The 14,696-nt window shown below is 38.1% G+C and overlaps 2 protein-coding genes across 3 annotated transcripts in view; one reads left to right on the top strand and one right to left on the bottom strand.

The window, feature by feature from the left end:
* The window catches only part of RHOV (ras homolog family member V), a 37,386-nt gene extending 35,907 nt beyond the window's left edge, over positions 1–1,479 (bottom strand). Inside the window, exon 1 of the mRNA XM_026664584.2 lies at positions 1,230–1,479. The gene's annotated coding sequence lies outside the window, so the exon portion shown is untranslated. The remainder of the gene's footprint in view (positions 1–1,229) is intronic.
* A 27-nt stretch (positions 1,480–1,506) lies between these two features.
* On the top strand, positions 1,507–13,886 carry VPS18 (VPS18 core subunit of CORVET and HOPS complexes). Of its 2 annotated transcripts, none has more exons than XM_087951693.1 (5): positions 1,507–1,677; positions 6,160–6,301; positions 8,191–8,282; positions 8,637–10,507; positions 11,931–13,886. In XM_087951693.1, exons 1-5 carry the CDS (start codon positions 1,674–1,676, stop codon positions 12,660–12,662), a joined length of 2,841 nt encoding a protein of 946 aa, XP_087807819.1. In that variant the 5' UTR covers positions 1,507–1,673; the 3' UTR covers positions 12,663–13,886. The 2 variants fall into 2 exon arrangements, with proteins under 2 accessions (XP_087807819.1, XP_026520371.1); XM_026664586.2 differs by having other exon boundaries at positions 1,514–1,748.
* The last annotated feature ends 810 nt before the right edge of the window (positions 13,887–14,696 follow it).

Raw genomic sequence — 14,696 nt, 5'->3', positions numbered from 1 at the left:
ACTGATCTACACCATTTCCATCCTGTATCCAAGCCTGATCCCCACTGAATAGGGTCCAAGTACTGCTCTTTGTTTAGGGTGCTCTGAAGTTGGCTCCCAGCAACCTTCTCTTTTTAGGGAATATTGGAGACTGGTTGTCTGATACAAATTGGATCAAAAAAGAGGGCACAACCTCTTTCAAGCCTGCAGGAAATAGTTTTCTGACTACTTCCTGGATCCAGCTGACTATGCCATTTTCCACAAGAGCCAAATGGAACATGCAACTAGTTCTCAAGTGACAGGGAACCTACTAGTGAGCACACTATTCCCTGTTCATTGGAATCCACTTGGCCGGGCATTGCTCTAATATTCCCCACATACCTCCTAGAGTCAAGAGTTTGGCAAATCTCCATGGCTTTACCAGCAGAATATTGTGTATAACAATCACAGATACCAGACTGTAGATCTAGTGGTGTCTCCCTATTTTGAAGAGAGTTTGCCACCCTAAGGCTGTTGACTGGCAACCCATCCATATAATAAAGGAGGAAAAGTAGAGACACTTCACCTCCCTTACTATCATTACTCCCTTAATGCTCAAACCTGAATTTGTACCCATGCTCTTCATTTCTTCTCTTCATCCACTGGGGCTCCAGGTATTGCTTCTGCCACTTCATCTCCCAAAGACTGTCAGTAAACCAAGAAGCCAACTCTGATCAGCAAACAAAGGCATCAAGGGAACAACTGTCCTAAGAATCAGGGTCTATGTAGGCAATTGATAGAACTGCCCACTAGATTGCTGGGAAATTTAACAAGTGTCTGCTAAAATCTATTACATTTATAAGGTGTCCATAAATTGTCTCGGGTGGGCTATGCTAATAACCTATGAAAGTGATGTGTGGCAGCTCATCTACCTTAGACCAGGAATTGATTCAGAACTACCTTCTTTAGGGTCCACACATTTAACAACATATCATCAGTATGTTGTTACACAAATTCCATTTAAAACCCACAAGCCAAATGTTAAAAAAGCCAAGTCCAAAATCCTGTTAAGGCATAGCCATAGATCACACAGCCCATGTATCATACAGCTGGATTCATGCAGCACACTAAATAAACCACATAACATGGTCTGATGTCCCTCAGCTGGTGTGCATTCGAGTGCATGTGTGTTTGTGTGTATAATACACACACACACACACACCCTCAGATCACACCGGGGCGTTGAACGGACAAAGCCAAGTAATACCAACCCCTTTCCTTTTGTACTTCTGCAATCTGACAAAATTTGTTCTGCTCCCCACCACAAACAAGGCGAGATACACGCCTCTTTACTCTATGGTTGGAGGACCTTCCTGGGCTAGAAGAGGACAAACGCTCCTCTTGTTGTTCTGTCCATCATCTCCACATCGGGAGGACGCAACGTCTCGCTGACCCTCGCTCTGCGTTCACAGTGACACTTTTCCCCCGACCGAGCAGGGACGGCTTCAGAGGGCCTCTCGTTCTCACGTGAACATCTCTATGGTTAGAGTCCCACAGGAAACAGGAAGCTCCGCGGGCCCTTCAATGGTGCGAATCGGCTGAGGCGTTGAGGCCCCGGCGGGTGTCTTCGAGAGGATTGCTAGGCGGGGAGGCAGCGTGCGGTCTCCATACCGAAGCCACTGCAGTAATAGCCGCCGCCATGGCTACCATTCTGGATGAGTACGTGGCCTCGCTTTCCCACTCCACCTCCTCGCAGCAGAATCGTGTGAACCTGGGCATCCCGCACACGGGTAGGAGAGGAGAAAGGGGACGGGCTCTTTCCGTGTTTATAGCGCCTTTTTTTTTTTTTTTTTGCTGGTGAGCGTACGGGCTTCTCCGTGTTAACTCGGGGTGCAGCCTCGGTTGCCTCAGTTGAATTGAGTACCATGTCGGGCCTTTCCTGGCACACCCCCTCTCAGCGTTTCAGAAAGGGACGCATTTCACTAAAGAGGTGGACGCAGTTCGTTTGACGTGCTTTTTAAGATAAATGTTGGTTTCTTCCGCTATTATTATTATTAATTTAAAAAAAAAAACTGGATCATGAAGCTTCGGGCGGCCTTCTTACACCTATTTCTTTCGGAATTTGAGCTGCTGCTGCTGAGCGTCAGGACGTGCTTCGAATTGCTTTGCAGTTTGGAAGTTATGCAAAACTTGATGAAAGGTTTTGCAAGATGCTGGCTTAAATCAGCTCGTCCTGATAGAAGCTGACTGCAGGCAGGCTTAATTGCATCCCCAAATCATTATCCGGCCACTTAGATTAAAAATTTGGAAGATACTATCTAATGTTTAAGTCTCTAGACCATTATACCATGGTTACTCTACTTGGGATCTAAAGAGTCGTTATTGTATCTGCTCTGGCTTTAGTGGATTCTATCCAACACACTACACTGGTGGTTTCCTGATACAGGGAAAGTCAATTTGATAAACATAAACACAGTATTTAACCACAAAATATTTAACCAGGAATTTAAATAGAAATCACCAATTTATTTTATTTTTATTTTTTAAAATTTGTTTGCTGCCCATCTCTCAGCAAGGCAGAATAGAATTCTTTATTGGCCAAGTGTGACTGGATACACAAGGAATTTGTCTTGGTGCAAATGCTCTCAGTATACATAAAAGAAAAGATACATTCGTCAAGAGTCGAGAATCATAAGGTACGACCTTTAATGATAGTCATAGGGTACAATAAGCAATCAAATCATACTAGGAGACAGTATGAATTGTAAGTATACAAGCAACAAGTATAGAAGCAACAAACTTATTAAAGCCCTTAAGTAAAAAAAAAAATTTGCTTTCAATTCTGTTAGGTAGCATAAGGGTAAACCGATACCCAAACAAAAAAGACTGCAGTTTATAACTTGAACATTTCATGGGACCAAGAATTTAGTATCTTAGCTGCATGGATTTAATGGTGTTGCATATTCCAAATCACTAGCCAGTGAAAAAACGGTGCCAAGTTAATGCAGTAATGTGACACAGGGAGGAAAAAGTTAATAAAACCACACGTACAGTTGCTCAATAACTGTTTTGGTTAATATGATTCATCTTGGTAGAAAAGATTATTTTTCTTTGGGATGTATTTATTAAATTATTGCTCCTATAGTTTAGAATTAAGAATTGGAATTAATTTCTACAATCTTTTTATAAAAAACGTTATGGCTAAGTAACAATAAAAAAGAAAAAATGCCCACAGTTGTTTGGATTGTGAACCTTTGCATATTTTTTACTGCCTGCTATCTGCTATTCACAATCCAAACAACTGTGGGCATTTTTTCTTTTTTATTGTTAGGTGTGCACAATGGCGTAATATATACATTATATTTCTTGAGTGCTTGCTTTCAGTGGGAGTGCCTTTGTTGCATCCATTCCATTTACTCTTTACTTTTGAAGAAGTTTACTTATGCTGTATGGCATATTGCTTTCTTAATTAAAAACGTGAGAAAGAGAAACTTCAGAGAGGAAAAAACATGTACATTTTGTTTCCATTGCTATACAAAATTATTTCTTCAATTAACTTATTTTTAGATATTTGGTATATTAACATCATTACTTTGTTAACCCTTTGGCATGAGCAACATTTGTTATAATATGTATTCTTGATCTTCATTTTCTTGTTAATTAGGATATAGTATATAAATTCTTCATATATAAATTCAATATTTAAGTTCAAATCAGAAGTACACTTTTTGGTCAGAAAATGAAGTGCCAGAATGTCCCCTTAAAGACAGAGCTGCTTTTTTGGTTGTAAATGGACTAAATGGTTATGTGTGTTATTTTAATGTTCCTGTAGCCTAGTGTTACTTTCTTCTGACCAAACAATTTAAGCAGTGTGGGGGCAATAGGATCTCGGTTTTGATCTTTAAATGTCCCAGACAAGATTGGTACAACTCCTTCCTCTCCTATCTTCTATTTCCCACTTTCAGATGAGTTTCTCATCCTTTTCCTTCCTTAGCTTAGAACAGTATGTGTTTGCTTATTTTTTTAAGAAAAAAAATATATCCTTGCCATTTTCTCATAGTGGTCTGCAGCAGTGCAACATCTGGAGAATAACAGCTGGCACTAAAATGTAGTTATAATAAAGCACTCAGAGATCCTGAGGCAGATGTACAAGGCCAATGAATTCCATAGTTTCACTCCTGTTTTGAAAAGGTTCCTTCTGATTCTTGGTCCTATTCAGGTTATTTCAGTAGTAGAGGTTTCCCTTGCTTCCCGTAGTATGCGGAATAATAGTCCTTCTGAAGCTATTGGGTAGTTTTAAAGGAGAGTAAATATAGGTAGACCTGAATGTACAACCATTCATTTAGTGACCATTTGAAGTTGCAACTGTACTGAAAAAGTGAAACTTTTCACTTAAAAACATTGCAGCATCTCCATGGTCACGTGATCAAAATTTGGATGCATGTATTTATGATGGTTGCAGTGTCCCAAGGTCATGGGATTACCTTTTGCAAAGCAAAGTCAACGGGGAAGCCAGATTCACTTAAAAACTATTACTAACAACTGCACTAATTCACTTAACAAATGTGGCAAGAAAGGTCGTATAATGGGACAAAACTCATTTAAACAACAGTCTTGTTTAGCAATGGAAATTTTGGGCTCAATTGTCATAAATCAAGGACTACCCATATGATAGTTGAAAAAAATAAGAAATGGACTCAACAGCCTAAGGTTTATCATACTTTACAGCTACACAGTTTCTTCCAATTTTTTAGTGTTTGTTTCATCCCTTTAAGCAAACGAATATAATTAATGGGAAGTTAAAACTGCTCTGTTTAAGGGAGTGTGCCCTTCTTCACGTTAAAGAGTTGTTATTGAGGGCAGCCACTAGGTGGCTATAGGATATGCCAGGAGGACGGTTCTTAGGGAACTTCTCAAAAAAGAAGTGGCATGTGACCTATTGCTTGGAGAGAAATGAAAGAGTTTGCAGATGCTGAAGCAGGGATTTCTTTCTGGTAAAATGAAAAACAAATTTATAGTACACAACTTTAATTGTAAAAAAAAAAAAAAAAGACTGATGTGGTTTTTCTTGTCCTTCTGAATAAATATTACCAGTAAAATTTTCTCAGGCTCACAATTCTGCATAAAAGTCCCTTTCCTGTCCCGGTGAAACTGCTATTATTTTACCCACAAGTGGTTGTCCCTCTCTTATTATTTACCCTGTGGTAAATTGGGCATATCCTTTTAGCAGACCTTATTTAAAGGGTTTCGTGGTACTTTGTATATTTGTAAGAAATGTAAGCCTAGAAAAGTGGGATATATAAAGCCATATGTGGCCTCAAAGCTCTGATGCTTCTGTTTGTACTTGACCACACATTCTGTTTTGTTTCATAAGGAATATGTAATGTTCCAGCTCGCTTGCAATGTTCCAGTTTCTCTCTGATCCTGAGAAGAGATATATTTGCTTTGGCAAAACTTTGGAAAAGATTAGACTTAAGCCTACTTACATTTCTGAAGCTTTATAATACAACAGTTCATTTAGTGACCAAAGTTACAATGGCACTGAAAAAACTGTCTTATAACCATTTTTCACACTTATGACTGTTGTAGCCTCCGTGTGATCAAATTCAGACTCGTTTATGACAGTTGAAGTGCCTTGGGGTCATGTGATCACCTTTCGTGGCCTTCTAACAAGGAAAGTCAATAGGGAAGCCAGATTCACTTAACAACTGGATTAACTTAACTGTAGTGATTCACTTAACAAATGTGACAAGAAAGATTATAAAATGATACAAAATTCACTTCTGTGGATTTTGGCACACAACGTTCCTTCTGCTTAATAAAATCTCCTCAGGGGTACCCTGTACTAGGAAAGTGCAATATCAGCTTATGGGTTGTGTGCCATGTCATGTCAAAAGTGACTGTAAAAGTGTAAGTGGGGCCAAGATCAACTTGGGGCTTTCTGGGATTGTTACAAAGTGGTATGCTTTAACATTATACTTCAAAACTTAAGGCATGTATTTTGTTCTTCACTCTACTCCCTGTTATTCCAGAATTGAGGAAAAAAGTTGGATCAAAATAAATCAAATAATAAAAGTATTAGCAACTAATTAGCATAAACAGGTTTCATTTTCTAGGACTGGAATGAGGGAAGGAAAATCTTGGATTACATTGGTGTTTGATTTTATTTTTAGAAATATTGATTTCTTTCCTGCTTTTAAGGATATGTAAATGCTCGCCTGGAAAAAGAAACACCAATTTTTAACAAACAGAGAATTGACTTCACACCTCCCAAGAAGATTAATAGTATGGTTGTCTCATTTAACCAACTGTGTATGAGTCTTGGAAAAGACATAATATTTAGGTAAGCACTACTTAGAGTTTCTTTATGTATTTGTAGACCATCTCTCAAAAGAAATTGTTTCTGCATTATTAAACATAAAAAAAAATAAAGCATTAAAAAGGGTGGGGAAGTAAAAGTTTGAATCTGACTGTGATAATTGCAAGATAAGAACCAGTTGCCTCTTTGCGTAATATTTGTTTTGTAAGAATATCCTTTCTCTGATTATCACATCATTAACACGATATACTTAAGGAGAGCCTTCCTTGCAGATCTTGAGGATAGGGCAGGCTGGAGAAGCATTCCTTCTGATTTTGAATTTAAAGTTACTTAGGACTTTAAAAATAACCATGGAGACTTTTAGTTAGTCTGGAAAAAGTTGGAAACCAGTGCAGAGTCTGTGCCATCAGTCTTAATATCATTCCATTTCATTCCATTTTGATGCCCTTCTCTCTTGATTCTTGGTGATTGGAGAAGTCCCTGCAGTTCTGTGCATAGTCAGTCATAATTCACTAGTTTATTAGAGCTTGTTTGGAAGATTATCAAAAGTCTCTCTGTAGCATTAGTGACGAGTACTGTACATTAAGGTATATCTCCAAGTTTCATGCTTAAATAGAAACATATGCTGACTTAGGACAGTGCTTTATGCATCTCTGCCCTCTCCTTCAGACTATGTATATATTAAAATGGCTGATTTTTTTTTCATGTCTTGTACCTTGCTGTTTCAAAATGTAGCTTGCATCCCACCCACACTTGAAAAAAATACTGACTGTATTCTGGGAGTTAAAATCTTAGAATCTATAGCTGATATTTTCAGCAAAAAAAGAACCCCCCCAAACAAGTCAACTTATACCCAGATAACGATGGATACATCCTCTCTGCCGCAGCCTCTGAAAAGCTTCTGCAAGTCGGAGTAGATTATACTGGGCTAGATTTTAAAAAACGACGTAGCATTAAAGTAATTTCAAATATGAGAGACACCCGGAAGATTTTTCTTGATTTTATGGAAATGATTGTCAATTTTCAAGATTGCTTTCTGAGTTCTTCATGTTTTGAATACATTTGTTTATATATCTTGTATTTTATTTTTTACATTTGGGCTTGTACAGCATACTAAATTAGGCTAAAAAGAAGAGGGATTCTCTGCATCTGGGGAATTCTGTAATTTTCTTGCTTATTGTGTAAACCAGACCATCACATTTGACCATGACATTGCTTATTTGAGCATAACATGTTATGCAAATACAGCAGTTGTGTTCATCTGTGTTTAAGGTTAAGCTTATTGCTGAAAAAAAAAAGAAAAATCGGCCACTGGTTGACCATAGTGAAAACAATATTAAATGGTCCACTAACTGCATATACAAAAGTAAATACGTATTTTTATAATAACTTGCCCTCAGACCATACTTTTAACAGTCATAAACATTACAGAAATCATACTGCAAAAGTGGACCCAATCACTCCTCCCTGGGGAAAGCATTTAGTTTTAGTTTTAGTTTACTTTATTGTCATTGTACCTTGTACAACGAAATCAAACACCATCTTCAGTGCACACCATGACCATTTCCTAGCATGGTGAACTTCTGGTAATGGGGGCACTTTCCAAAGGGCCTCCCTGGCCCATTCAGATAACTAGGAAGACTCATAGCAAGACCTATCCCTCAGATAGTCAGGTTCTGTGCCGTTTATTATTGCTATTAATAGTATTTGTGCCTCAGTAAAATCATAGACCCTTGATTATGGCAGTCCTTAGTCTCATGATCTTTGTTGAAATGAGTGTAGATTTACAGAAAGCAAAATCTATTCTGAATTTTTTTTTACATGGAATTGTCTTCATAAACTGTTTTATGACAGTGTTCCTATCTCTTTTCTTCCAATCTTTCAAGAGTTTACTTTTCTCCCTTTTTATGTAGACTTGATGTAGCCAAGGCTGATGAGCCCAATCAGGTTGAACTTGGACGAAAAGATGAAGCCAGTGTTCATAAGCTTTTCTTGGACCAGACAGGTAAGAGGACAATAGGGGTTGCAGAAGGCTATTTGATATTTTTGGTAAATAGTATAAATACTGTATTCTGACTATTTGTGTTTTGTTTCAATATACTGTATTTTCTCTCAGAAAATCTACTGTTTTCCTTATGGCTTTTTATAGATATCAAGCTGTTGAAAACTGGATGTTGACTAGCATAGATGAGCCTTTAAAACTATCCAACAGGATTCTGAAAAATATAATCCTGAGTATTTTTGAATATTTGGGGACTGTGAAATCTAAATACATTTAGATTTCCTCAAACATCCAAGCTTCATGTTTGGTCCTTCCTGTAATTCTAGATTAATTCCTTTTTATCCTTTTTCTCTATAGGTTCTCATCTTATCATTGCCCTGAATAGCAGTGAGTGTCTCTACTTGAACAGAAGTACTCAAAAGATACGGCTTCTTTCCCGCTGGAAAGGTCATTTGATTGAAAGTGTGGGTTGGAATAAAATTTTTGGTACAGAGATAAACACAGGCCCCATTTTGGTTGGAACATCACAAGGCCAAATATACGAGGCTGAGATTTCTGTCACTGAAGGAAGTCTCTTTAGTACTAATCCTGATCAATATTTCCGCCTGATTTATACCTTGGAGGAGGAAGCTGGTCCTGCCCCAGTCTGTTGCCTTGAAATAGAACGAGGAGTGGATGGGAAATGGTTTATCATTGCCACCACTCACAAGAGGCTTTTCCAGTTTGTTGGCAAGATTCCGGAAGGGTCAGAGCCTCAAGCCTTTGGCACCATATTTAGCATGCCTGAAGATCATTTGCCTGGATTTCGAGAGTTTCCGGCTAGTCTTGGCTACAGTGAAATTGCATTCTACACTCCCAAGCTTCGTTCTTCGCCCAGCGCTTTTGCTTGGATGATGGGAAATGGGGTCTTGTATGGCTCTCTGGATTACGGGCGTCCTGATTCTGTTCTGAGTGATGAGCAAGTGTGGGAATATCCTTCTGATGTAGACACACTAGCCAATAAACCCATCTCCATAGTGCTCACTCAGTTTCATTTTCTGCTGCTTTTTCCTGATAGAGTGAAGGCTGTGTGCACTTTGAATGGGCAAGTTGTCTTCCAGGACGTATTCTTAGAAAAGTTTGGCTCACTAAAGCGTATGATCAAAGATCCTGCATTTGGACAAATCTGGATTCACACCGAGAAAGTTGTGTTTCGGTATAACGTTCAGCGAGAATCCCGTGATGTGTGGAAGATGTATATGAATATCAACAAGTTTGATTTGGCTAAAGAGTACTGTAAAGACCGCCCAGAGTGCCTAGATATTGTGCTGGCAAAAGAAGCAGAATACTGTTTCCAAAACAAGAGATATCTGGATAGTGCAAAGTGTTATGCACTGACCCAAAATTACTTTGAGGAGATTGCTCTTAAGTTTATTGAAGCTAAACAGGAAGAGGCACTGATGGAATTTTTGATAAAGAAACTAGCTAGCTTGAAGCAGTCTGAAACAACACAAATAACTCTGCTGACCACCTGGTTAACTGAACTATATTTAAATCGCTTGGGGGTGCTGGAAGGAGATGGGTCAAAGCAAGACCTCTATGGTAAGACCAAGGAGAACTTCCGGAGTTTTTTGAGTAGCCCCAAAATCAAAGACTCCCTCCGCAATAATCGATCAACTATTCATGAACTGTTGGCAAGTCATGGGGACACAGACCACATGGTATACTTTGCTGTCATAATGAATGATTATGAGCGAGTGATAGCCCATTACTGTCAACATGAAAATTATAACGAAGCATTAAAAGTCCTATCCAGGATCAAGAATGAGGAACTCTTTTACAAGTTTTCTCCCATTTTGATCCAGCATATGCCCAAGAAAGTGGTAGATGCTTGGATTGAAATGGGCAAGGACTTGGATGCCAAGAGGCTAATTCCTGCTCTTGTCACCTACAGTCAGAGTGGGGGTACTCAGCAGATCAATGAAGCCATTCGATACATGGAATTCTGTGTGAATGAGCTGGAAGAAACTCAGGAGGCCATTCACAACTATTTGTTGTCACTCTATGCTTTGTGTCGGCCTGACTCATTACTGTCCTACTTGGAACATGCTGGAACCTTTGCTGACAGTATCCATTATGACCTGAAGTATGCACTTAGGCTTTGTGCCGAACATAGCCACCACCGAGCTTGTGTTCATGTTTATAAAGTTATGGAGATGTATGAAGAAGCTGTTGATCTAGCTTTGCAGGTAAATATGCTTCTGTATAAATAAGGGGTTGCCTTAAGTTTTCTCCTTGAAATTTCAGTATCTCTTAAATAATAATCTAAAAAGGGCAGGATGAAATGTTGACTGAAGACCAAGAATGAATTAGATTACTGTTAACATTTATTGGTTAGAAAATCAACACTATGAGAACAGATTCTCTAATATGAAAATTACCTTGCTGTATTAGATGAAGGCCTGCTTATAGATACTTGTCAACTGTCAACCACAATTGAGCCTAGAATTCTGATAGTAAGTCATTGCATCGTAAGTCATGTCACTATATGACTGGACTTGATTTTATGAATGTTTTTATAATAGTCATTAAGCAAATCATGTCATAACAGTGGATGTAGAAAGTCTGCACACCCCTGTTAAAATATTAGGTTTTAGAGACGTGAAAAAATTAGACCAGGATAAACCAACTTCAAAATATTTTCCTCTTTTAATATAAGTTGTACAATTCAGTTGAAAAACAGAAAACTTTTAGGGGGGGAATTTAAAAAATACAATAGTGGAGTTGAATATGTGTGCACTCCTTTTAATACTTTGTTGAAGCACCTTTGATTTTCCCCTTAAAAGATTTCAGTTTGTTTTTCAATTAAATTATAGAGCTTATTTGTTTTATTAAAGGTAGAAAAAATTCTGAAGTGATCTGATCTTGATCTGATTTTTTTTTAATATCTCAAAAACCTGGCATTTTAACAGGGGTATGAAGACTTCCTATATTCACTGTAAATCTGACTCTAGCTTATCCAATGGCAGAAAATGGCAAAAACATCACCAAATGTGATCTCATGACTGCAGGATGACGCAATCTTAAATACAAATTGGTTGCCAATTTGTATTTATACAAGTAATTTATAATTTATAAATAATATTTGTACCTGAAATGTGATCATGTGACTGTAGAAGTAGTGAGATAGTTGCAAGTTTGAGAATGGGTCATAAATAACTTTTCTGAGGTTGCAGTAACTTCAGGTAGTCGTTAAACAACTGTTTGTAAATCAAGGACCTGTAGCTAACTTTACCTCAACAACAAATAACATTGTTCATGGGAAGCTCATAAACAGAGATTGAAGGCACAGTTCAGATTAGGAATTCCCCAGCAAAAAGGGACAGGATGGGTTAAGGAAAAACAAACGTTATTCTGCCACAATTTTAGGCTTGTTGCATCTTAGAATGCCTGATCTCTAAAATGATCTGCCACTACTAAAAACAGTATCCAGTATTGGCTAAAGAGGATGACATACATCTACAAATATATCTTCTTGTATCCCTATGTTGTTGCTTTCAACATTATCTCCCTCACACTTTTTCAACAGTATTTTTTATAATAGGAGATAGAAGGATAACTGCTTGCTTTTCTCTTTGCCCCCCTTCTTTCTCCCCCCCTCCCTCTTTTAAGGTGGATGTAGATATGGCAAAATCCTGTGCAGATCTTCCTGAAGAGGATGAGGAGTTGAGAAAAAAGCTGTGGCTAAAGATTGCTCGTCATGTTGTACAAGAGGAGAAGGATGTCAAAAAGGCCATGGCTTGCCTCTCTAGTTGCAATCTGCTGAAGATTGAAGATGTGTTGCCTTTCTTCCCAGACTTTGTCACCATCGATCACTTCAAGGAAGCTATCTGCAACTCTCTAGAGGCCTATAACAAGCACATAGAGGAGCTGAAGACAGAGATGGAGGAAGCCACGCAAAGTGCTGAAAGGATCAGGGAGGACATTCAGGAGATGAGAAACAAATATGGCTCTGTTGAACCACAAGAAAAATGTGCAGCTTGTGATTTTCCACTTCTAAACCGTCCTTTTTACCTGTTCCTTTGTGGCCACATGTTTCACTATGACTGCCTTCTACAGGCAGTTTACCCAAACCTGCCTGCCTATAAGCAAGCTAAGCTGGAAGACCTTCAAAAGAAGATGCTGGCTGCAAGCCAGCCTTCCAAATCCCATCACCGCCATAAGGATACAGCAGATACTCTTGGTCAAGGAAAAGGTCAGCCAAGCCGAGAACAGACAAAAGCTGACATAGATGATATTGTGGCAGCTGAATGTGTATATTGTGGTGACTTAATGATCCGATCCATTGATAAGCCTTTCATTGATCCAGAGAGATATCAAGAAGAGATGCAGAGCTGGTTGTAGGATACGAGAACGAAGTTGCCTATGAAGCATGAAACTTGGCCAATATTCTCCCGGTATTCTAAATTGGTTTGAAAAAGCACTATATCCGGCTCTTTGTGAACTGATTGTAAAGATTAGATGGTCAGTGACAATATTTGTTTTACTGAATTATTTGTCTAATATAAATTTAGAGACATTCCTACCTTAAATACCGTATGGATTTTTGTGTTGAAAAACCAAACTAAAATAATACCGGTAGCATATATTATATCTGCACTATACCCATAATTCTATGAATAATTAGACAGAGGTGAGGATGCCCAGCTGCATAAGCTTACCCTGTTTTCATGCAAAGAGCTCCCTTGGTTCTTATTAATAGCTACACAAGGTCACGTCCAAATGTATTCATCTGTCAGGGGAATGGACCCTATTGGTAAATAGGAGAATTGGGGAATAATGGAAACAAGGGGAAGATAGTGCTTCAGTGTGCAAAGGGAAGTCTACTCATATAACAGACGAAATTCATAAATGATAAAAATTCTGCACGAAGTCCCATTTCTGGCAACATCCCAATCATATATTGATATGGCAAGGAAGCTTCCCGACATATAATTTTCAGTCAGAGCACGCACGAATGGTATATTTTGATTATTGTCCATTGAAATTGTACTTTTGCTGGGTTTCCTTGAAGGTTTAGTTGGGTAGCTGCAAATTGTTGTTTGCATAACTTACGGCACTATGAAAGCATTCTGTGTTTTCACTTGAGATTTTCTATTGCATTGTCATTATTGTCATTGTTACTGCCATCTGCATATTTATCTGAATTTGTGGCATTTAGACAAAAAAAAAAAAATTAGAATCCTGCACGCCATGAGCTGTAAACCTTGCAAGTGGTTCAGATAATTTATGACTAAACCGGAACGTTTAGTTAGAAGAATGGTTGACTGTAGGTTTGGAGCTAAAAGTTGATTCCTCTCTCTTTTAAGGAGTGTAATTGTGTTTGATGTACAGTGTACAAGAGATTTAGGTAATGGGGAATGCAAGCTAAAGAGTAGTTAAGAGGGACTTTGTATCCAAAAACCACATTTTCTGTGGGCACTGGTTTCAAACTACCGTGAATAACAAGTTACATTATATTTGTATCAAAAGATACCTGCTAAAATACCTTTAATGGCTATGAATTTGTAATTAATTATGCTTTTTGTGCTTAGTTGCCTATTAAAGAGCCCTGAAATTATTGTCTAATGACTTTCTATTGTGCACTTTGTCCTTGCTTTTTCGCCATTTCTGCTGTGAGATTGCTAACAGAGTCTAGTATTATAAATTGTGTGAATACTTGGTGTTAATGTGTCAACCAAATGGTGAATTTTAACAACCTATGTGAAAACAATCACTTAGCATGATGTATGAACATACATGTTCGTACATAGCTCACAGTCCAGCTAAGACGACTCCACCTTCTTTTTTGCCTGAATATCTGGTTTCCTTAGAGAAGTTGTTTTCTGGTAAGGCATAAACTGAAAGTTTGCATTTCTAAGTTTGTAAGATAAATTTCTGTCTCTTAAAAAATGCTGTGTCAGGGGATAAAAGATGAGTAGCTTGTACTGTATTATTTGCAGATGAATAATTGAAGAAATCACTTACTGCTGCAATGTTAGTGTAAAATACTAGAATATAAGCTACCTTCTTGTTGGCTCTATGTGATCACTTCTGATAAACGATTTCTGCCCAATGTTTCATTTGGGTTTTTATTGTTTATTCTCTTGTATGTTTACATGAATGCTACTTGTACAGATAGTACAAATTACTAGGCCGTTTATTACTACATTTGTGGTGTATTAAAGTAGAATGTGATTGATCCCCAAGTCAAACAAAGTCAGACACCTTTGTTTAATGGCAGTCCAACACTCACGGAGCCAAATTAGGAACAAAGGGGATAATTAGGAAGACTGCAAGGCAGAAACTTTTTATGAATGTTACTTCTGATATTTGAGACAACTAAATTCCCTGTCGTATTTGAGTCAGTGAGAACAAAGTAGTTGACCATATCTACTA

The sequence above is a fragment of the Notechis scutatus genome, chromosome 1, assembly GCF_049901735.1.
Source record: "Notechis scutatus isolate UNSWTSFEM ecotype Mainland chromosome 1, rNotScu1.2, whole genome shotgun sequence".
Classification (NCBI taxonomy): Eukaryota; Metazoa; Chordata; class Lepidosauria; order Squamata; family Elapidae; genus Notechis; species Notechis scutatus.
Note: the sequence above shows the minus strand (reverse complement) of the source record. Positions and strands in the feature narration are given on the sequence as shown.